Source organism: Molothrus ater, chromosome 3 (assembly GCF_012460135.2).
Source record: "Molothrus ater isolate BHLD 08-10-18 breed brown headed cowbird chromosome 3, BPBGC_Mater_1.1, whole genome shotgun sequence".
NCBI lineage: Eukaryota > Metazoa > Chordata > Aves > Passeriformes > Icteridae > Molothrus > Molothrus ater.
In genome coordinates, this window is record NC_050480.2 from 50121908 (window position 1) to 50145610 (window position 23703).

The 23703-nt window shown below is 38.6% G+C and overlaps 1 protein-coding gene across 2 annotated transcripts in view; it reads left to right on the forward strand.

Moving 5' to 3' along the window:
* Window positions 1–23703, forward strand: part of ARFGEF3 (ARFGEF family member 3) — a 96688-nt gene that overhangs the window by 27001 nt on the left and 45984 nt on the right. Inside the window, exons 5-13 of one of the 2 annotated variants that reach the window (XM_036379416.2) lie at window positions 4205–4273; window positions 8749–8871; window positions 10376–10418; window positions 11394–11472; window positions 13353–13457; window positions 16153–16477; window positions 17813–17925; window positions 18668–19578; window positions 22810–22893. In XM_036379416.2, coding sequence (XP_036235309.1) covers window positions 4205–4273; window positions 8749–8871; window positions 10376–10418; window positions 11394–11472; window positions 13353–13457; window positions 16153–16477; window positions 17813–17925; window positions 18668–19578; window positions 22810–22893 — 1852 coding nt within the window. The remainder of the gene's footprint in view (window positions 1–4204; window positions 4274–8748; window positions 8872–10375; window positions 10419–11393; window positions 11473–13352; window positions 13458–16152; window positions 16478–17812; window positions 17926–18667; window positions 19579–22809; window positions 22894–23703) is intronic. The other variant, XM_036379419.2, reaches the window with a different exon arrangement.

The following is a 23703-nucleotide window of genomic DNA, read 5'->3' on the forward strand; positions in this document are numbered from 1 at the left end:
CATGTGCCTCCACATGAAATAAGCTCTTCAATGTGAGAATTGCTTTGTACTACAGATATGTACTAAGCACTTAAGGAACTTGGCTAGCAACGATAGGCAGCCTTACAATCTAAAAACATTGCCACTTTTTTCCTCTTCAAGAGGTCACAGAATGGTTTGAGTTGAAAGGAACCCTAAAGTTCACCTAGTTCTAATGCTCCTGCCATGGACAGGGGCACCTTCCACTAGACCAAGTTGTTCAAATCCCCATCCAACCATTAAAGTGTGGAATCACACAGAAACACAGAACAGGCACGATTGTAAGGGACCACAGTGGTTATCTGGTCCAATCTCTCTGCTCAAGCAGGGTAATCCTAGAGCACATAGCACAGGATGGATAGACATTGTGATGTCAGTTTAATTACATTGCACTTCATTTTGTTTCCTGTACATTTTCTTTCAATTGACATATCAGAGGCAGAGTTTTTGGTTTTGTTTCTACTTATTGTGGAAACTACCATGTGCATACTCTAATACTACATTTGGGACTGTATCCTGGGACTCCAGGGTGTAGGAATTATATTTCTTGTTCCATGATGGTTAGAGCTTCAACAGTAATTAAAATAAATACTTTCATTATGGATAAACCATTTATGGAAATGTGATCTCATTGGGCATTTGCAAGATAATGCAAGCCAGTTAAAAAATCCTGGAAGCTGTGTGACTTTGAAACTGTCTCTACAGTCATATAAGTTCCTTCTTCAAAAAAAAAAAAAGAAACAAAATGTGGTTTAGAGTCCATACCAGTCAGTAAAAGCTGGTTTTCAATTTTGTTTTTTACTGGAATTGCTTTCTAGTTATTAGGAACTGCCTTGTAGTTTTGTTTTTGCTTTCCATACCAGTGGTTGCAAAAACAACAAGTTATTGCCCAAGAAAGCCTCTATCTTTCTTTTCTTTAATTTTTTTAAATACAGATTGTTTGAATTAGTATCATGAGTAGTTAAGCAGTCTGTGGGGGTATCCTGTTTGGAGACTCAGTGTTTTCAGTGGATTGGAATTATTAAGTTTGGTTTTGTTTGGTTGGTTTTAGTCCCATTTTTCATCCAGTAATTTAAAAGAGAAGCCTGCTGTCTTCCTGTTTATTCCACATAAAAGGGAAAACATGCAAGTTAAGTGTTTGGATCATTGCCATGACTGTAAATGAGTCCTGCAGCAGTGCTGATGGAAATCATAGCTGAGAGCAGTCTTGTGTATTGGTCAGAGACATGTTTCAGAACTTACAAATGATTTGTGGTAGCAGTGGAGTAAGCCAAGAATATACTGGCTGATTACTTGTGCTTCTGTCATTTGGTTGCATCAGGTTGTATGCCCTTTCTCTAGCATATACTGGGTTCCCAGTATTATTTTTTAGAAAGAATAGCAGTCAAAACTTAGCAGTCTTTTTGCTGAAATTCTCTTTTGCTTCATAGCAAAGTTTTGATCATCACTTCCTTACTGAGCTTGATCTCTGATGTTTCTATCATTCACATGTTACATGCAGATTTTTGGGATTTGTGACAGAAAAGAATATATATATATATATTTGTGGGTGTGTATATATATGCACTGACTTTTCACAATTCAGCTCTATAAAAGATGGAAATTTAAAAAAAAAACAAAAACAACAACAAAAATATAAACACACACAAAAAAAAAGGAGGGAAGAAAGAGATTTTGCAGGGCAAAGGCTTAAAAGAACGCCTGAACTTATGTGTCCTTCCATGAATTGTAGTGTCTTGGCACCCAGGTTTTGATCTGTGGCAAACATTAGATAGTAACACATACTACAAAGCCAAGATGGGACAAGAGAGCAGAAAATCACATGAAGTAAATAAGGGTTTACAAGTAGGGAAAATCAGGACACACAAACCACTGAATAGGATTAGTCATGGATGTCCATCAAGGTTCTTAGTGTGATAAGAAGAGATTTGTCAGTGGGAAGTAACACTTGTCTCTGTGTGTTTAGAAACTGTGTTCTACACCTGTGTTTTACACAGCAGTGTCTGGAGGATACAAATCAGTTTTTCCTTGAGTATACTGAATATATATTTTTAGCCAGCTGCTGAGCTCTCACAGCTATTAGAAATGTCAATAAAATTTCAGTGTAATTAATAGCTGAGAAAGTGAGGCCCCACAGCTGACTGTGAGGCTGGCCAGTAGTTAAGAATCTAGTTAGTGCTAAACAAAATTGTTTGGCTTCAAAGCTTTAAATTTTTCACATATGGACTGAGCAGCAGATGGAAATAACAGTCCTTATAACTTATGTTATTATTAGCCAAATGAGATTGAGAGTTTTTATAATTTACTGTTTACCTTTCTGTTGTTCTATAGAATTTGCTCTGGGGACAGGAAAAAAGGTACCACAGTTCCTTTTCACTGGCACTTGTGCATGTACCAGTAAATGTAATGGATTGCAGAGAAATTTGTGGAGTTTTCTTCCTGTATATACAAATAAATACAAAGGAATACTTTGTATTTCTTCCTGTCAAGAAATACAAAGTACAGCATTCTTAATTATTTGTAGTTAGAATTATATTGCTTTCTCTGGCAAGTTCAAGTGCTGTGTAGCTTGTATCTCTCCTTGTAATATTGAGGTGGGCTGTACAACACTTCTAAGAAATTCCATTTTGTCCATTTCAAAGAAAAGAGAAACCATGAAGAAGGGATTTGGCTCAGAAACTTTGCTCCCAAGATAAATGCTAAATATCTAAAAAAGCGTTTCTAGTGCAGGACTATTGTAATTCATAAGAGTAGTGTGCCCTTTTCGGTTGTCACTACCCCTAGTATTCATCCACATTATCCAGCTTCTATTTATGAAGGACTGAGAGTCAAATCAAGATATCATGTACAGAAAACTGTAAAATTGCCATTACACAATGGTTTACTTGGAACACTCTTTGTAGTAAAATCATCGTCTGTAAGAAGAGGATCAAGCTCCTTACTGGCATTTTATTTACAAAACAAAAATGCAAACAAGCAAACAGAAAACCCAACAACCTTAGAGTAAGGTGTGACATCCTGTAGTGAAATACAGATTTTCTGCTAAGAAAAACACTTGTAAAGGTGCAGTGCATTTCAGTGTATAGTAACTTTTCAGTATGACTCCCAAAATGCTAAACAGTTTATTTATGTCCTCCTTCAAGAAAATGTCACACTCACCTGTGGACAGACTCTTCTGTACTTTGCTTCTAGTTAACAGCCATTAATGTTGACTTATCTGATGCCCCAAACTTCCTTGTGAAGCAGAGAACAGCAGTTCTGAGTAGGGCTGAGAAGCTGTAGGGACCAATACATTAGTGTTAATGTGATTTGATATTTGCTGCTACACTTATCCCAAGAAACTTATTCTATTTCAGAACAAGCCAAACATAAATTCTGGTACTGGAGGGCTTTTATGCTTTGAAGGAGAGAGAACAGTAGCTGAGATTCTGTCTTCTGTGGGGCAGAGGAGATTGGAAAGGAAGACAGGAGAGAGGGAAGAAATCTTCAGACACAAAAGGCATCAGACACCACAGCATCTCTCGCCGCATTGCCTCACTCACCCATTTATCCTGGTCGTTCACATCACATTCTAACTCCCCTTCTCTTCAAAGCAAGATGTTGAATTGGTCTTTTAGTGTCTTATTCTTCCTGCTGAATTCAGGACAGAAAAAGCCTCCCTTCATGAACTGGGGCTTATGGATGTTTTTTAGCTGCTCATTATCAAGTGACTATAATACACTTAGTGCAAATATCCTGTGCTGGGAAATCCTCAGGCAGTAATTAATGGATTTTTTCACATAATACTTATCTGTCTGTGCCACTTAAGTAATAACTTGCATTGTATTTTTCCTTTCTCTTTTGTTATATTGATAGAAGTGAATGGAAGGACTGATTGTAAATCATGCAAAGCTTGTGGTTAAAATATGAATAGGGGTCCAAGGCCAGAGTTGATCACTGGATTGTCTTCCTTTTGGTGGTCATATGTAGGAGACAGCAATAAGTAATCCATTGGGTGGTGCTTCTGGGGCCAACAGATGCAGCTTCTCAGGAGGATCTCCTCTATCCCAATAACACACGGTGCTAAGAAGCTTCTGATGCTGTTTCTCCAAGTTGGAAGGAGTTTTGGCTAGGAGCACAAGGGTGGGAAGGAGAGTCAATAATGGCTGAAACTTAATTTTTTTCATTTCCTCTCTTTTGATGCAAGGTCTTGCTCTGTATAACATATACCTCCACCTTTGAGCTGAATGGGAGTTCAGTGTTGAAGATTGCTGAGGTAAGTGCCTCTGTTATAACACTGCTTGTGTCACTTAAGCTTTCCCTACTACCTTGAGTGTGCCTTCCATGTGTAGCCTGAAACTGAACCAGTCTAAAACACGTCTACCATCATTATGACTGGTATTACCTTATGTGTAGTGTGAAGAAATAGTTGCAAGTTGGGCAGGTTTGGGCTTGCATGGGAAGGCAGTCTTGGAAGTTGACTGATAATTGTTTATTACAGCATTACACATTTACTACTTCTCATATTTATTTTGCTTTTGCAATAGAAAAATTTTCTTGAGTTCTTCATAAAACAGCACTGCACTGATTTCCTACTGGCTGCAACTCTAACAATAATGGAGTTTCCTGAAGAGAAGTTTATAAGCCATAGTGTGCCATGTTAGCATAAGTACCTCACTGTTCCTTGTGTGTATTTCTTTCCTGACACATCCAAGTAAAATAGTTATAATGCCCCTTGATCCATTGGGTTCTTAGTCACTCTACTCCCTTTATTCCATTAGATTTTAATATGAATTAAATTGTAAAGGAGCTTTGGTTGTAGAAAAACATACTTGCAGGCATATTACCTGAGCCTCTGTAGGTGAGTGATATTTTTAGTAGCGTGTTGCAAGCTATGGGCTGTTTGTTCAGCTTAGAGAAAATGTACAGGAGCACTTAATTCTCCTGTGCAAACCACACTGCTGTGTGCAGAATCTATTATAAAAGTACATTGTTAACGTGGTATGGGCAGAGCTAGTGTCCATGAAGGAATATAAATGTTACTTACATGTCCCACACTCCCAAGTGTCTGTAGACACTTAGAGATGTGTTACTTCTCAGTTTTTGTTATTTGGGGTGGAGTTTTTTTGTAAAAACAAAAATCCCATGTGAAAATAGCTTACTTTAGCTGGAAGTTACAGTATGTTCTGAGTTCAGTAATAAAACTGACCTTGCTTTATCTTATCAGAAGCTGAGAAAGGAGTTGTAGGGATAACAGGAAACCAAAGAAAATTACTTCCATTTTGCAGAAGAAAAAAGGGCTTTAAAAGGCAAGGATACAACATAAATAGTTCATGTATATAACATATACCAGATGAAAAAGATAGTAATCATTCTAGATTAGCACAGCTTAGATTTTAGTTTCTCTTGTGCTAGGTGAGACCATAAGGCGTGTCTATTTTTGGAGGTCTTTGTAAGCCCCATCTGTAGATGCTGCAGCAGGGATGAATTGAATTGCTACTTAAAGCAAGCCACAGTTTTTTAATTTCTACTAAACCCTCTTTATGTCAGTGTCACACACTGGAAAAAAATACAGATAATTTCCCCTACTGCAGTTTTTCTCACATATCTCACAGACTTCCTAACATGCAAGGCAAAAGCTGATGAATTCAGCTTAGTGCATCTCTTGGCTGTAGGTAAAGAGCTTGAGATTAAACAAAGTGCTTGCTGGCAAAAGCATTTAATGACTCTGAGCCCTTCAGCTTTCAGTCTTTAAGACCACTACCTGAGACTAGGGGGAAATGGTCAATCAATGATGGTCTGTGTGGTATAAACTGTAGAAATAATCAGAAATAATATTTTCTGTTCTCTCTGTAAAGAGGGTTTTTATTCATCAAAAGCATTCTGAAAATTGGCAGTTGTCTTTCACAGATTGATGTGAAACTCTGCTGGTTTTGGTAGTTGCATTTCAGTTTATTCTCAGCCAATCTGGTTTTTAAAAAGCTTTGCTAGTGTACTGATACAAACTAGGACAATGCTAGTTCTTTTCTTTTATGGTGAACAAGACTAATGCATGATGAGATGTGCCAGCAAAGCAAGCAAAACTCATTTCCTTCAATGAATTGGAGCAAGCAGTAATACAGAGTGTGCTTGCCTCTATTTGGAGTGTTTGGATGTACAGCTATTTTCTCCACACTTCTTGAGAAAATACTGCCTCAGGTTTTCCTAAATAGCCTAAGTCTCTCTAAATAGCAAATCCTACCAGGCATATACATGTTTCCACAAGTTCCTCCCCAGGCTTTAGGTAAGGCAAAGATTTTAATAGCTGGCATCACTATGCCTTTGTATCTGAATTAGCCAACATATAAGCAGTAGGAAACAGAAAATAATATCTCAGTTCAGCATTTGGTTAACCTTCTGACTTGCTCTAAGGGAAAGGTGGCAAAGAGGAGCTTTCTGTTCCAGTGCCCATGCTATTTAACATTTCTTTCCAAATCAGTCCCTTAGTTTTCCTAGCCTGCACTCTGTAGCAAGTAGAACCACTCCAGGATTGGAAAGGTGCTGCCTTCATTACTAGTGGAACACCCTGAGGACTGTCTCTGACAAACAAAGCTACAGTCTGGCCATTTTGCACTGTCTGATCGTTTGCAATTCATGTGTACAAAACAATGGCACTCAAAATCATTCTGAACCTTATCAGCTTCAACTTCAGAAAGCATCCAACATGAAGACTACTATAATTTCTGCCCTAAGTATTAATAATATTGAAAAGAGATTAGTAGTATGAAAAATGGATTAAATCTTGTTCTGTGCACCTTCCCATGCTTGCCTAGACACCTGCAGGAAAATGTAGTTGATGCTCTTTCATGGTTTTTTTGTGTGTGTTTGTTGCTCCAGTGTGCCTTCTGGAGGTTTATTTTGCGTGACTCTGTTGTGTTCCATTAGCTAACCCTTCTGTGTTTTGCTCTTAGTTGTGTTTTGCATGCCATAGAGCTGGAAGTCCCCGAATGCATGAAATGATCAAAATGTCCATTGCACACCTCTTTGGAGCCCTGAGCTCTCGCATTTTTACTGCTGCTTCTTCATCAGTGGCTTTTCAAAAGGTACCTTGCCCAGCCATTCAGAACACAGGCCTTCTGTAAGATTGCAACTCAAGTATTGTTTGCTTATTAGCTCGCATGGGGAGGGAGAGAAGGAGGAGATATCAACCATGCTCTTTGCAGAAAGTCAGCCTACCTCTAAGAATGGTACTTCAATAATTAATTCAGGTACTCTAGAAGGAGGCTTACAGCTCAAAAAGAATTATCTCAGCAGCACTGGAATGGTTTGGCCTCTGTGAAGGGCTGTATGTTGTTAACAAGCTTTTAGGGTTATTTTGCCCACTGGGGTTCAAGGGATAGCTGAATGATGAGCAGAATTGGTCCAGGCCAACTTACAAGAACATCTTCATCACTGACCTATTGACAGCTTGGTTCCATTTCAATAGGAGTTAGAAACAATCAAGAGTCTTGTTTGTGTGCCTATGTCAATACTGATCAGACCGTGTAATCAGATCACTTTAATTTTTCCTTCTTAAAAGCTCATCCTCATTAGGGAACTATAAAAGTGACTTTACATCATATAATATCCTTCTCATTCAAAAATGTACACCAGATGCAGTTTTGTATACTCCTTATGCATATAATTTATACTACACATTTATATTTTTAAGAATTAATATTTTAAATAATTTTTCACAGCTAGTTCCATTTATATTTACAGTTCTTACTTGCTATATATCTAAACAATGGCAGAATAAAACTGCTAAAACTGAAAAATATGTAAGTGTGTGAACAGTCACTTACTTTTTTTTTTTGGTTGTTTGTTTTGGATTTGGAAGATTCTTGTGGTCATTGTGAACAATAAAGCTTAGTGCAGGACAAAGAACCAAAACTGCTTCTTCGAGAAGACTGTATTGTACAGTTCTGTCACAAACCTGCTCAGCTCCATCAAGATTTTTATCTACTTAGTAGTTACTGTGCAATGTGCTTACACTGTCTACTCCAGTTACCAAAGGTCTTACAGAGACCCAGCACCTCCCACAAAATATCTTGTGCAGGATCACCTGGGGCAAAAGTCAAGCATGACTCTGGGCACAGCACATTGTCAGAAAACTGTCAGCAGCTGGGCTTGGAGTTGGGAACTGGATGATCCATCAATGTTCTTCTATTGCTACCTTAGTTCCCATGGGATCTCTGAGAAGAGGAGCCCTCTGCTGGATTGCCAGTTATTAAAAGGCAGTTGTTTGTGTTATTTATGGTAGAGTGCTATTGTATTTTCTGTGTTAAGAAAGACCTTAAAAGTTTTCACATGCGATACAGTACATAATGATTGTTGTAGAATAAGTGGCAAATACCTTTACATCAGAAGCAACAAGCTTGAAGAATTGGAGGATATTTACATTGCAGACATAGACTTGCAGCGAGGTAGTTACAATAAGTATCAAGACATGAATAATCAAAGCCTCATTCAATGAGTTCTGTATAAAGTGAGATAAATACCAAAATCACTTGGATTTGACAGGAGACTTTGCCAGTTTTGCCCTACCATTCCTGCAGCTGTGTGACTGATGAATTACTTGGCTTTCCAACCAAGACAGCTAAAAACTTCTAATGTGCTAAATAGTAAGGAAGGCTGACTATCTGCATGTGAGAGACCTTGGTATCCTCCTAAACTGTGTTCCTGGTAAGGGGAAGTTGATCTCTTTGTGCTGCTGTCTTGTTTCCTCATCAGGTTTGCATTGAGACATATGTATCTAGCTGTCACCAGCGGAGCATTAACACCGCTGTGCGGGCAACCCTCAGCCAAATGTTGAGTGACTTGACTTTACAGTTACGACAAAAGCAAGAAAACATGGTGAGCCTTCTGGCATCAACAAATGGTTCCATGTCCATGGCTGCATACCATTTTGTTCTCATTCATCTGAATGCCTTATGGCTTTTACTTGACACTTCCTCAGTTAATCCTGTTTAAAAGTGTTTTGGGCTCTGACTATGCCTGCCTAAGAGCTCTCACATTGTCAAGTTGTGTTGGCTGGTTTATTTTTTTTTCTTTGCATTAAATAAAAGACACTTTGTTCTGATGTCAGGCTGCATCAGCTTTTTCCATTCTTTTATTTTGTTTTCTTGTTTTTCTAAGGTGCATTGAAATCCTTCTGCCAAAACTTTTTGTGTGACAAATATTTACATAGTAAAAAACCAGATTCTCAACTAAGGAAAGTGTAATTGAGATTTTTCTTCTACTTTTTTTAATAGAAGATAGTTTTTAACTTATGAATTTTTTTCTTTGTTATAAAAAAAATTATAATTTTATTTATTTCATTATTAAAATCCATGAGAGCTGTTTGAATGACATCACAGCACATTTTCAACTGTAGATGTTTTGGGTACATGTGGAATTACATTGACGTCTTACATTGTTTGTACTGTTTTGTATAATACCATATTGTCAAAGAAGTATTATTTGTAAAAGTCAGTTTCTATTTATTAGGAAAATTTAAGGACTCTAGTTGTACAGATCGTTTTCCTTACATCTGTTTTGGGTTAAGATGATCACTTCTATTTTGGATTAGTAGACTAGATTGTTTTTATCCTGCTGAGCAACTGCAAAAATAATAATTCAGTTTAAGTAAACTTGTCTTCTGTTGGTGCTAAGTAGGTTCATTTTACTAGCCAAAGCATTTCCCAAAAAATCCCAAACAAAGAGACAGAAACATTTTGGGACTGCAAATTCAATTTTGTTAGTTCTTTTCGTAGGTGAGGAGTATATAAAAGCATATGAGAAGTGTATTTAGTTCCTGACATTTTGTTATTGATGCTTGAGAGAATTTGGCTTGACCCTGTTGTGCACGATAGGAAGATTCCTATACCACAGCTGAACCAAGTGATGTATGAGGTCATTTCCATTTCCTGACTGCCATTAATTTTGTTGGTATTGTAACATTAACACTGTCAATGTTCTAAATTCTCTAATACTCAATTGATTTTGGTTTCTAAATAGTTTGTGAAGTCTAAACTTTGCTTTTCTCTCAGTTATTTTCAGTGCAATTTATATACCTAATTATTACTGGGTTGTTCTAGGTGTAGGAAATCCCTTAAGGACTTACAAAACTTTCACCTAAATGAGATGCAATTTCCTTTAGTCTAAATGACTGTTAAAACAGATTTAAGGAATTTTAAAAAATATTTTGCAAAAAGTTCAGTTAAAAACCCTAACAAAAACCCCAAACAGATAGAGGACAATTTAAGATTTGGACTTAAGAAAGAATTGAATTTAAGAAAGTTCTGCTGTTAAAGTATTGCTTCTATAATGTTCCTCTGTCCCTTGTACCAATTACACCACCTTTGTCTTTCCTCAACAGATAGTTGAAAACCCTGACAACTTGCAGAAATTCAAGAGTCAAGGTATTTGTAAAACTTTTTTAGTGACTCCTTCCAATCCAGCTTTTTTATTCTTAACTTTCTTTTTATCACCACAGTGCTGTTTGATGTCATGGGAGTTGCACCCTCAGGATTTTGTAACTTACAGTTTGGTGCTTTCTTGGTTACCTGTGGTAAGAACTGAGATAGCCCTGTCAGCTCCTGATATTTACAGTTGTGTCTTCATTAGGACCATGGTAACAGCATTGCACTCAACATAATAATAAATTATTGCTTCAAGGTGCTAACACTGTAATTAAGGAGTTTTCAGTGGTCTGAAAAAAGTTTTAGTAAGTGCCTTTACTTCCTCAAATGAAATAGATTTGCAGAGTAGAATGTGGAATCTGAAAACAATCGTTACTCTATTTCAGCCAAAGACATTGTTTATATAATGACTACTATCCAGGTGATTATTTTACAAGAGAATGTTTTTCTATTCCCATTGTGGCTTAACTTTCAACATCTTCTAGTAGGAAAAATAGTCTCTGGTTTTGACCTTCACTCAGGATTTCTGTAGAACTTGTGTGAATGGAGGCTAAAATCTTAGAAGAGCACAAGCATTCTTTGAAAAGATCAGAAGTTGGTCAGACATCAGAAAATGTGTAAGAGAGAGAAACTGCAGGGAGAGATACAGAAATTGGCTGCCATGTAGAAAACTGGGACCAGTCTTTTTTATTATTTAATTATATACTTATTTTATTATCTGAATTTGATTTCAGCTAACCTTCTGTAAATGCATGTAAGCAATTAGTGCTCTCTCCGGGTTTCATACTGCTGCTTTTGCATGTTGTGGCAATCACTTTCCTATCTAGCACTTTTCTTACTGCATCTTATCTATGAATTTTGGTAGCCCTGCTTCTTGTTTAGAAGCTCTGACCAGCTCTGAAAACCCATGCAGTTAATTGATGTTGTTATCCAGCTGTTCATATGTAATGCCTCTGATATTTGTCCTTTTTGGAGGTACTTCAACTGAGTCTCTTTGTGATGATGTTGTATCTGTCCTCACTGTACTCTGTGAGAAGCTCCAGGCTGTCATAAAGTGAGTTATTTAAGTTTATAATTTTAATTTATTACCTGGAGGTTGAGAGTTTCACTGATGCATGTGATTGTGCTGTTGAAGTTCTGGAATTGTGGAGCAAAGCTGTGCTTAAATGAGGTGTTTGCTAGAGAAAGTATTGTTCATGATGCATAATTTAATCCTTGCTTGAAATGAGGAGCTAATTTGCCTTCTTTGTGCAGCCTTCTTTGTTCAGCTTTACAGAGCTTCCAGTAAATCTAATCTGTAGGTAACTTCCATACAGCAGCAAAATACTAATACAAAATACTAATAATCTAAGAAGTTTTCTTTTCTGGCTGGAAGAACCATCATAGAGAGAATAACAATTACAAGAGCCATGGAGAGACCTAACAGATACTATATTCAGAATTAATAAATCAGTCCTTCTTAGACAGGCTTTATCCAATTGCAGTAATTTGTGCTGTCAAAGAATTCCTCCAATTTAGGAATATCATACACTCTACCTACTTGAAAATTTATAATCTTAACTTCTAAAATGTGGTTGTTATGGACAGGAAGTGTTTTATATGCTGTGCAATTTTCAGAAACTACCAGAGGCAAAGATAGCACAGACATCTATGTGCAGTTCTTTTACAGACTTTCTTCCCATGAGTCTCTCTAATAACAGCAGGATTACAGAGGAATGCATTACTTAGCATTATTTCATCAGTGTCAGCATCTGGGAAAATAAAATCAAGAGTGCAGGGATGCCCCGTGCATTCCCATGCAAGTGTCAACTCTTAAGGGGATGATCATCTGCATTAAGACACATTGTAAGAAAAGCTGTTGGGAAAGAAGGCATCTGTACCTGGAATGCATGTATCTTTCCAGATAGGTGTGGACTGTTGTGAGGAAAAATCTATCACCTTTAAAATATATAAGAAGCCAGCAGTTTTCAACCCTCCATACCACAGAGTTAAAAATCCAGCTTTTAGCCTCAGGATTCAGGGTTTTCTCTATGGCATGTGAAACAGGTATTGTTGTACTTGGATACAAATTCATGTATGTGAACAAAAGGAACTCAGGCAGTGACAGAAAAACAGATATTTCTCACTCCTTAATTTCGATTCTGATAAATCCATTCGTTACAGCTTCCTTGACCTACAGTCATATATTAGAAAGTGCATTCCTCCAGCTCTCATCTCTGACCAAAAGAGAGTTATTAAATCCTGGTTTTCTTAGGAGCAAAAACCATATTGTGGGTACACTTGCCATGGAGTGCTCCTTCCGTAAGGCGGACCTCAGCCTTGCTTGTCTTCTGGATCCCACAGTTGATGTTAAGAGTAGGGGCAGGCACGGTGCATGTTACAAGTGTATCAGTTCCAGATGTCCACAGGTTCTTTAATATTCCTTCTCATGAAGCTTTCTTTGAGTTTATGGTTCTGACAGAGTTACTGGTAAGGCCCTGAAAGGTAGCCATGTTACTGTGTGACTTTCTGCTTGGAGATATTAACTTTTGATCGTTGTGGCTGTCATCAAGAAAAAAAATAACCAGAAGAGAATAGCCTAAACATGCTTCAGATTGCCTGAAGAAACTATCCAATAGTCCAAAATGTTCTATTTTCTCCTTTTCCTCTCTTTAAGGTTCCTTCTCAAGATTTTAGATTGAATTTGAGTAGTTATTTGGGTTTTATTCTTCCTATTTTTTCACCTTTTTTTTTAATGCAGTAGATCACTGCATGCAATCAGTGCAAAATAAGTGGGATGATGCAGGTGATCACACCATTGTAAATTGACAGAAAGAAGCAAAATAAATCACTGCTGTAGATTATGGCATAATTTTCAAGTGAACTAATGTGGTTATTTTAGAAAATTCAGTAGTCTGTTTTAATATGATGTGAATGGCATCTTTTCTTTGCCAGTGACAATCGTCAACTTCAGCTTCTTTACTTGGAGTGTATCCTCTCCATGCTGAACAGCTCCTCCCCCAGCATGCACCAGCACAAAGGATTCACTGATCTAATATGGTGAGTACATCTGAAGACTAAAGCAAAGACTCAGTTTGTAAATGTGAAAGGACCTGTTCCCCCCAGCCTTGCAAAAAAACCTGTAAAAAGTCTCCAGGTGTGAGCAGAGCTTGCTGTTAACCTACTATCAGTTCTTTCTGTGCCTCATATAAAATTGGTTAGGACTGCCTGCTCAGCTACCACATTAAATCCTGGTAGTGAATTATCACTGTAATGAGGTCTAATGGATTTAGCCAGAACTATTTCTGCAATAGTTTGGATTTGTGTGTGGCATTGAACACAGAGATGCTCTGCTTGTTGTAGGAGGGTACTGTTGAGATTCTTAATGTTCTGATACAATAATACAGGAATATAAGCAAAATTAATGTCAAACGTGTGCTGGTGACCAGAAATGCTTATTATGACCTGCATTGTTGTATAAAGTTTGAGGCCGAATAGTCTTAATGTTGCTTTCTATTTCATCAAGAATTTCTCCTTTTTAATACACTTCACCAGGAAGGCTTGATATCTTTGGTGTTTGTATCTACAGCTAAATTGATACCATCACATCAAAGCACCTGAAATAATCCTGCTTTCCTTGTGATTGAAATAGTGGGGTTTTTATGGCCTGTGGATAATTGAGTCATATTAATAAAGCAAGAATGTAACTAATATGCAGTTCCTTGCAGTCTGTGCCCATCTTTTGACCTTGTCAGGTGATTGTATTAAGGAATGATATATGTGACTGTTAATGACAAATGTGGTTTTTGTGTTTTTACCCTGTAATTTTTGAAACTGAAGTGATTGACTTGGGCCCAATTCTAAAGATGGAACATGCAGAGGCGTCCATAACTCCCCTGCTGTCCCAGGAACATCAGTGGCTGCCAAACTGGGAGGTGTTCAGACTGGTAACACTTGGCAGTGTGGCACAAGGACCCAGTGCTGAGGCCTCTTGGAGGTCTAACATGAGAGCAGAACTCTCTCTCTCATGGTAGATTCACTTCAGAAGTTTCTGCCTTTGAATTTCACCCAGCCCTTTTCTTCTGCTCATGTGACAGACTGTGGGGCCATCCTGTGAGCAAGGTCACTGAAATTATCTCAGTTAAAAGAAAACACTTCCTGTTTTATTTTCAATTTACATCCTTTTGGTGATCCAGTTTATGCTGCAAATCTACAGGTGTTTGTATCTGTAGCTATGTACCATGAGGGCAAGCCATCAGGGGTGTGACTTCTTAACCTGCACTGCTGCCAAGGAATGAACATGCATATTTCAGCTACCTGCTTAAGTGGGGGGGGAAAACCTTAAAACACTAGGTAGATACGAAACAGTTTAAACTGCAAACATAATTTTGAACATTTTGTATGCACTAATACATTACTTGTCTGGTGAGGTTTTGATGCAAACTGGTAGCTGTCCTTATTCTTTAAGGAGCTGTTGCCTGCATGCACACAGCTTTCACTCTGACAGGCACTTTGTAATCAGTTCCCAAAGAAGATAAAGAAGGGAGGAGACAGAGAAAATTTAGCTCTGTGTGCTGACAGTGTTCTCCATAGTTTGATACAGAAACACTTTGACAGGACTAAGATGTGTGGGGAATATATTGTTGTTGCAACCTGTGATTATGCCTAATTTGAGACAGGCATATTTATTAAGCAGTAAATTGTTATGTTTTGAAATGTACTTGATTGGAGAAATAAATGGAATAAGCAGATTCAAAGTAATTATCTGATGTCCTATTAAAATCTGGTTTTCTTTCCATGACTTGGGAAGCTGAGCTGTTTCAGATATCTTCTTAAGAGGAGCAATGAAAATTCTAGACTGCATAAAACCTTGAGAAAATAAAATGTAGTTACCTATGAGGATGTGTTTTATGAATTGTTACTTGAAATTGGGTGTTTGCTCTAGGTACTTGCTTGAACCTCTAAGACATGGGTGAAAACCAGATTTGGGACTCATTCTCATGCAGCACTTGACTTCTTAAATTAAGGTCTTGCAGACTGAAGTAAAATGTCAAGTGTGTGAGTGCAAAGCTGAAATAGCAGTTAATGGAGCAAAGTGCTGAGCTGGCTTTGGTTCCACAGAGGAGTGATCTGCTGGTGTTGAATCACTTAACATGAGTGTGAGACAGTTGAAGGAAGGATGGGTATTTACTGTATAGTGGCATATGTGTAGTATAGTGCACACTGTGAGTTATTGTACAGGGCTTTCATTGTGTTCCCAAAAGACAGCCAAACAGATGCTCACAACTAAGGGTGCTTACTAAAATAATGCATGTGCAGTTCAGCGATGGAACATTCAGCCTTCTAGTTAACATTGATTAGTTCTTGTTTAGTCAGGTTTTTTTAAAGCTCCCAAGGTGAATTGAAAAAGAGACACTAAGCAGTTGAAGTCCAGAATTTCTATTTTGGGATGGGCTGCAGCTGGTGAAAGAGCCAGGCATACTATCCTGGAAAGGGACAGCACTGTGCAGCAACATGAACTTGCAAAATCACTACTATGTTTCTACAGCACACAGAGATCCTTCCATATGGACTAGCATGCTGATGATTGAGAGATGAAAAAAGCCTGGCATAATTTGTTTTTCTATCTAACCACTGCTGTTTGACTGATCATTAAAACAAGAGTGTCTATCTCATTTAACCATGGGCTATTTTCAATCTGTTCTAGTAAGAGTATTTTTTTCCAGTTACCATCTGCTGCTTTTCTCTTTCTCAGGAAGCAACTGTGTCCAGCCCTAATAGTAATCCTGGGAAATCCAATCCATGATAAAACTATCACCTCTGCCCACAGCAGCATCTGCCTTGAGGCTGATTCACCTTCCTCAGGGATCTCTGATCATGGCCGGGGTTCAGGTTGTTCTTCCACAGCCCCTGCCCTTAGTGGGCCTGTTGCACGGACCATATATTATATTGCAGCAGAACTGGTTCGACTGGTGGGGTCAGTGGAATCCATGAAGCCTGTGCTACAGTCTCTGTATCATCGGATGTTGCTTTACCCACCACCTCAACATCGAGTAGAAGCCATCAAAATTATGAAAGAGGTAGGACAATCACATGTGCAAATCCAGGCATGTAAAACAAAGTGTTTATTTAACAGGAAGTTTTGTTGATATATGCACACCAATGTATTTCAAACCTTCCCGCCTAGGGATGTTGAACTTGTCCTTTCTGTGCTTCAGCACCACTCTGACAGATAGTTTGGTGCAGTTGTAATAGCTGTATTTGTCTCCATAATACAAGCTACTGTGGCACTCTGTCAGTGCTCGTGCTGTGGTGCTGCATGGAGCAGTTTCTATCACTGAGTCACAATTGCTCTTTTGGGTGAGATAGAGCATAACGATCCAGTTTGCAACTTCTTTGGCATCTTTCCCCAGACACATCCTCACAGTCTGTTTTCCAGGCATGAAGGTGAATATATGCTTTGATTACATGCCCAGTTTTTGAAATCCAGTTTCTTGGAGCTCTTTTGAATTGATACAAGAAAGCTGCCAGTGGCTTAAGAAGCCATTTCAAGACCAATCCATTCTGGCCTCTTGCCCAGCATCTCTGAAAGCACTAGAAGTGGAACACTGGAAGACTTGTTTCAGCACTAGCTGAAATTATGGACTTTTCTATTCTACATGGGTACCTTTCTTCTCATGTTGTGGAAAACAAGGAAATTTATGTAATTTGTAGGAACAGTGCTATCTCCTAGAGAATTTTTCATCTAGCTTGTGCATACCTAGGCAGTTCTATTTCTGAAAAATCTCTCTTAACACCACACAGCCACCCACTTGGTTCCTGTCTAAACTGGAAGTCATCCTGTCACTGTCTTTCTCTAATTTTAAACAATAGCAAGATGATAACTGAAGTTTTAGGAAAAGCTTAGTCTAATGTTGTTTTGTGCAGGACATACCTGTTGCTTCTTTGGGCCTATTATTACATGCTTGTTTGTATTTCCTGGTGGGCATTAACAAGGTGCCACCTAGCAGGTTGAGTCTGAAGGAATCACTTTGCCTATCTTTGCATGACTCCATAATTGTGTAACAAGGTGGCTGAGGAGAGAGGTTTCCTTTGGTATAAACTATAATAAAAAATACTTAAGTTGGCATAAAAATTGTCTTCTGTGCAGTATCAGGTGAAAAAATCAGCTAAAAATGTAAAGCACTGGAGAACATTCTAAATGTGATTCTTGCTGAATATTCTCCTTTACTTGCTTTTTTGTGTCTAAAAAGAGGAAAGGTAGCTTTAATAAGTAGACCATCACTGTGCCATTTTCATTTGCTGTGAGAAATTACAGTAGTGCTACCTTGGACTTGATAGAATTATGACCTATTTATTTTATTTAAATAATGCTTAGATAATCTTCTTCTTACTTTCGTTTCTTTTCCTTTCAGATACTTGGCAGTCCTCGACAGCTTTGTGATTTGGCAGGGCCCTGCTCTTCTGAGTCAGAATCCAAGAAGAGGTCTATTTCTAAAAGAAAGTCCCATCTGGATCTTCTCAAGCTGTACGCTTTGTTTCCTCCTTTAGCCTCTTCTGTCTTAAACCTGTGCACACAGAGCACTTAAGCAGTTCAGGAGCATACCTAGTATGAGCTGGGGTATCTGCCTGGTTAAGTAAGCTCTGAGAATGGAAAAGGTGTAAAAGCTCTTGCTTGGTTTGTCATCAGTCTGGGCCTGTTTGTAAAGACATAGATAGCTATCTTGTTGAGCTTGCCAAAATTCCCAAATATGTTGGTTTACAGCTGGAAATTTTTGAGTATGTGTCCTTAAACTTGCAGTAAAATAAATGTATGTTTCTTTAGAGGTATATTTTCAAGATGAAGTCAGAGGAGGTCATAGAAAATTTAAACATTGTCACATTGAGCAAGAAGGGTTCTCAGTTCTTATAAAGATCATATCTTGCAGATAAGATCATTTTCAGGATACATATGGCCTTTAAATTTAGTTCAGCTGGGTGTTGAGATTTTTTTAGTTATGTGCTTGTCTGTAAGAGAGAATATGCTGTGCATGGTGGTATGAGTACATGGTAACTTTCCCTTGTTGGCACTCCCTTTACAGAATGACCATGTTTGCATGAGAGACTTAATAGTTTGTTCTTACACTAATTGTCTTTCTCAGGAATAGTCTTAAAGGATAAGTTCACTTCTTTTTTTCCTGATTATGGACAGATGGTGTTGAATGACAGTGACATGCTCACCATACATGTTGCTGCATACATCACTTAAATAAACTCTGTGTTGATTGTAGTATCATGGATGGGATGACGGAAGCGTGCATCAAAGGCGGTATTGAAGCGTGCTATGCTTCAGTGTCCTGCGTCTTTGCCCTGCTTGGAGCGTTAGATGAGCTGAGCCAAGGGAGGGGTCTTAGTGAAGAGCAGATCCAGCTGCTGCTCCAGCGCTTGGAAGAATTGAAGGATGGGACCGAGACAAGCAGGGACTCCATGGAGATCAATGATGCTGACTTCAGGTGGCAGAGACGCATCCTGTCCTCAGAAAACCCTGCCTGGGAATCAGGAAATGAGAAGAGTCCTGATATCAGCATTAGCGTTACCACAGACACTGGTCAGACTACTTTGGAAGGGGATATGGGACAAACAACTCCAGAAGATAATCCAGAAAATCAAAAAAACTCCCTGCCATCTCCAGCTGGACATGAAAGCAAAGAAATTCATTACAGAGAACCAGAGTCAGAAACCATTGACCAGCCAGATGTTGTTCAAAGGAGCCACACCATAGTCTATCCAGATATAACTAACTTTTTATCAGTTGATTGCAAGACCCGGTCCTATGGATCCAGATACAGTGAAAGTAACTTCAGTGTAGATGACCAGGACCTTTCTAGGACTGAGTTTGATTCGTGTGATCAGTATTCCATGGCAGCAGAAAAGGATTCGGGCAGGTCTGATGTCTCAGACATAGGCTCTGACAATTGTTCCCTGGCTGATGAGGAGCAGACCCCGCGGGATTGCCCGGGTCACAGGTCCTTACACACTGCTGCTCTCTCTCTGAAGTTGCTGAAGAGCCAAGAAGCAGACCAGCACAGTGCACGGCTCTTCATCCAGTCACTTGAAGCACTTCTTCCTAGGCTTATAGCTCTTCCCAGCATAGAAGAAGTGGATGGAGCACTGCAGAGCTTCTCTTCAACATTCTGCTCAGGTTTGCAAGCAAATATTTACTGTCTAACCAACATACACACTCTGACTGCACTGTACACAGATTCCCTTGTAGGATTTCATCTTCAGAGAACATACCCAGAATGAGGAGGTTTGGCCTTTACACCATACATTCCTCCACAGGAACATACTTCATTTAAGGCAAAGCAAATTGAGTATGCAGGCAGTGATCCAAAGGGAGGTACATCCATTGACACTTAACAGGCTCTGGATTATGTCCTGAATCAATAAAGAAATGGAGTTTGTTGTAGCAAGATACCTCTTTGCAGGTTTGTGAAGCTCTGTTGAGAAGCTTTGCACACGGTGTCACTAAAGAGAGGTCGGGGTTGCACCTTAGAATGAGAAGGTGGGAAGTCCCATCGCCTGTTTGCAATGAGATATAAGTAGCTTAGTACATCACTGCGCTGTTATTATTAGTAATGCCAGCCTCACAAAGAGGGTGGTAACAATTCTGCAGCAGTAAGCTCTAGAAAGGATAGGGAAAGAGGGGAGTTTGTCTTCACTCTTTTGTTTTTCATAATGCTGCTGTTTAATATGACAGGAAGTGCAAAGCTCAAAGCCCAGACCAAGACAAAAATTAAGATCTGCCTATCTTCAGTTCTTTAATGATTAGAACATTTGGGATCTCGACCTGTCAAACAAACGAAAAAAGTCATGCAAAGGCTAGTTTGTCCTGTTGATAGCATATTTAAAATGTGTGTAAATATATATTTTTAGAAGTGTTTCGCTTTCCTGACAGTGGCCAAAATGAAAATGTTTGCTAAAACATATGTCTGTTTATTTAACTTACTTTACTGCATTTACCTTTCCTATTGCTCATCTCCTAATCATTGCTTCATTCATTTATGCTCTCTCACACACATTAAACTCATGCAGAGTCAGAAGGGGGGACTCTTCCCATCATCATACAGCATAATTTAGATATGAAGCTGGGTGAATAAGATGATATTCTTAATATCCTGTTTAAATGCTACCCAAATAAACCTTAACTCAGGAAGATCATTAAGAAACATTGGCTATTTTATATCACAGAAAGGAAAGAGGCACTAATGTGCACTACTTTCCTAATTGAGGGGCTCAAGAGCACCCTTTTTGTCACAAGTATTTCTTTTTTCCTGGAAAAGGGTAATCTTGAGGTTATGATGAAAGACCAGTGCTAGACCTCTAGTTCAAATCTTTGTGCACCTGTTTCCTTGTGCATGAATGAGTATGCCACTTCTTTTCCCTTTTGTCTGTAAAGTCTTCATAGAGTGCTTTTAAAGCTTTAGAAGATGTGGACCTAGGAGAATTCTAGATTTTAAGGCTAAACATAGCTTTTCTTGGCATTCAGTATGAGTAATGCAGTGAAAAAAATGGAAGAATATAACTGAATTTTTGCATTAAGTCCATTGTTTGTGGTTTGTATATCTTAAAAAAGATACCTAGTCTTGGACTTAGATTGTTGAGAGAGACCATTCACTTTTCTAAGAAAGCCACCCGTGTGGCTAAATCTGTGCTTTAAAAATGTACACCACATTTCCAGATGGATTTTGTGAAGTACTTGTAAAAGACACCATTCAGTAAGGAATCGTGGAAGAATGGAGTAGCCAGTCACTGTATTAAGACAGCCTGGAAGAGCTATCATGGAGTTTTCATGAAGTCGTGGCTGTTGCAGGGTTGTACTTTTATGCTTTCATAAGATCTGGGTAATTCCTGTTTCAGTTGGACACCTGGAATGAGACTCATTCCAGCTGAAACAGTCCCTTAAGTTGTACCTCAGATCTTAAGCAAATGTCCACCAGTCCTCCTGAGGTGAGAACTTGTGCTCCTGTGTAGATGAGAGAGCCATGAGTTTGAAAACCTTTAGAGAGAGAGACTTAGGAAATTTGAAACAAATGTCAGGGGGTGAGAAGTCCCCTGGAGAGCTTCTGAGACACCAGTTTGATCTGCCTCTCTAAACAATGTGTAGGTCCTTACTTTAGGAGTCCTTCGTTAGCACCAGCTGGTCAAGGCACTGATTAGATGATGAAGCTAGAGGGATTGATCCCATTCATTGTATATACAACATTTATTCATGTATAATTCTTGAAGAATGCATGGAGAAATTTGAGAGTTGGTTAAGATTTGAGCTGAGAAAAGATGCAGTTCTGAGACCAGTCAGCACAGAAGCAGTATTTTTGTGTTTCTGGGAGACCTTATTTAACTGCTTTGTTTCATTTCTTGATTTTTCCTATACTTTGGAAGAATAATACAATTCAGTATTCTTTCTTTCAAGCCAGGTCCTTATATAGATAGCATTTCAAAATTAGGATGTTTTCATAGGATTGAAAGGCAATGAATGGAGGTAGGAATTTAAGGCACTGCTGAGATAAGAATGAAAAAGGTGTAGTCAGCTAAACAGAGTTGTAGTGAAATTAAAATTTGCAATTAAGTTGGTTAACTCTAAAGTTAGGAGTAAGTTAGCCCATTTAGAGTTTTGATTCCATACTTTTTAGAGAGAAGATTTTTATGCTGGTAGGTATAATCTTATCTTCTGTTTCTGTGATCTCAGCATCTCACAAATGCAGTTGTTTTCCCATTTTTTAGAGGAAGTTAAGGAACATATTTTTCCCCAACACTTTTTAGTGCTCAAATACATGCCTTCAACAGAGTATTGACTTTTCTGTGCACTTCTACACCTTCCTTTTTAATTGTTATCTTGTATAGGAGGTTGCACATTTTTTTAAACATTTTGATGCAAAATAAAGTGGGTTTTTTTGTTTGGTTGGGATTTTTTGTTGTTGGGGTTTTTTTTGGTTTTTTGGGTTTTTTTTTACTTTTACATATGCCTCTGCCTTGAGGTTTTTATTACTCTAGCAGATTCTAGTCCCCGAGGTACATATTTAAGAGAGATAAGACAAAAAGCCAGTGGGAGATGAGATATCTACATCAGTATCATGATCCTCCATCCGACAGAGTGTTAAGATGCATCTTTGTTTTCAGTGATGAAGAAATCACTAGAACTACTCACAGGGTACTTTCAAGCACATGGTTGCAGTTTTGGTACTACGTAAAGCTGACATTCTGTTGACATTCACCATGAGAAATCTACCCCAAGCAATGCCAGCCTGTGTGGATGTGGTTTGTGGCCAGCCCTATCACCCTTCTTCCACAAAGGTTGTTCCCTTGAACAGATACTCATTTTTTAGACCCACCCTGGAACAGTTACTCTCTTTCTAAATCCACCCTCAAACAGTTACTCACCTTATCCACGCCCCCAAAGTGACGACAGTGGAAAGTCCGAGAAGGCAGCAGCACAGAGCTTTCAAACCCTCACGAGGCAAGAAAAACATTTGCTTCTTTTCTGTGTGTGGATTTTTTTTTTACTGTTAATGGTTTGTTGTATTTTGTCTAAGAAGAGGTATGAGCTTTATGGTGGGAGGAATATATTCACAGTAAACCACTGCAGCCGTTAACAAATGACACAGCTTTGCTTCATCATGTAACTAACCTTGGAAGCTGGTTTTTGTTCCATTTCGAGCATTCCTTTAGGGTAAAGCTGACTTCTTAATCTTCCCTAATTGACATTATATGAATGGATTTCACAGTTGATGTGAAAACCGTGAAATATTGTGAGTTATGTGGGTGGATCTGGTATTTCTAGTTTTTTCATGGTTCAGACTACGGATCATGGGGATTCAATTAGGTGTTGCTCATACTTGATTGATATTTTTCTACCAGTAGGTCAGCTATTTGACATCCATGGGAAGAAGGGATTGTGCCATTGAGCATGGTTGTAGGCTTCATAAAAATATTGTTTTCAGGACTAGTGAGTCCTTTCTGGTGGTTTCTGGGTCTGACAGAAGTGCAAGTGCTCAGCCATTTAGAAAGTAGGCCTTGTATGAAATAAATAGGGCTTGGAGTTGTAACTAGTTCCAGCCAGCTTGGCCCTAGATATTTGTCCACATACCTCTAGGCCATGGAGAGAATGATGATTACGGACTGATCTTGTAAGGTGTGGAGCACTCCAGTCCCCATCCAGCAAATGACTTTGCCAGAACAGGTTTACTGGGGGGTTAAAAGGGCTGTTAATCTCATTAGCACCATTTGGTGCAGTGTATTTTCATTTAAGTACACAGGCTTTGGGTCT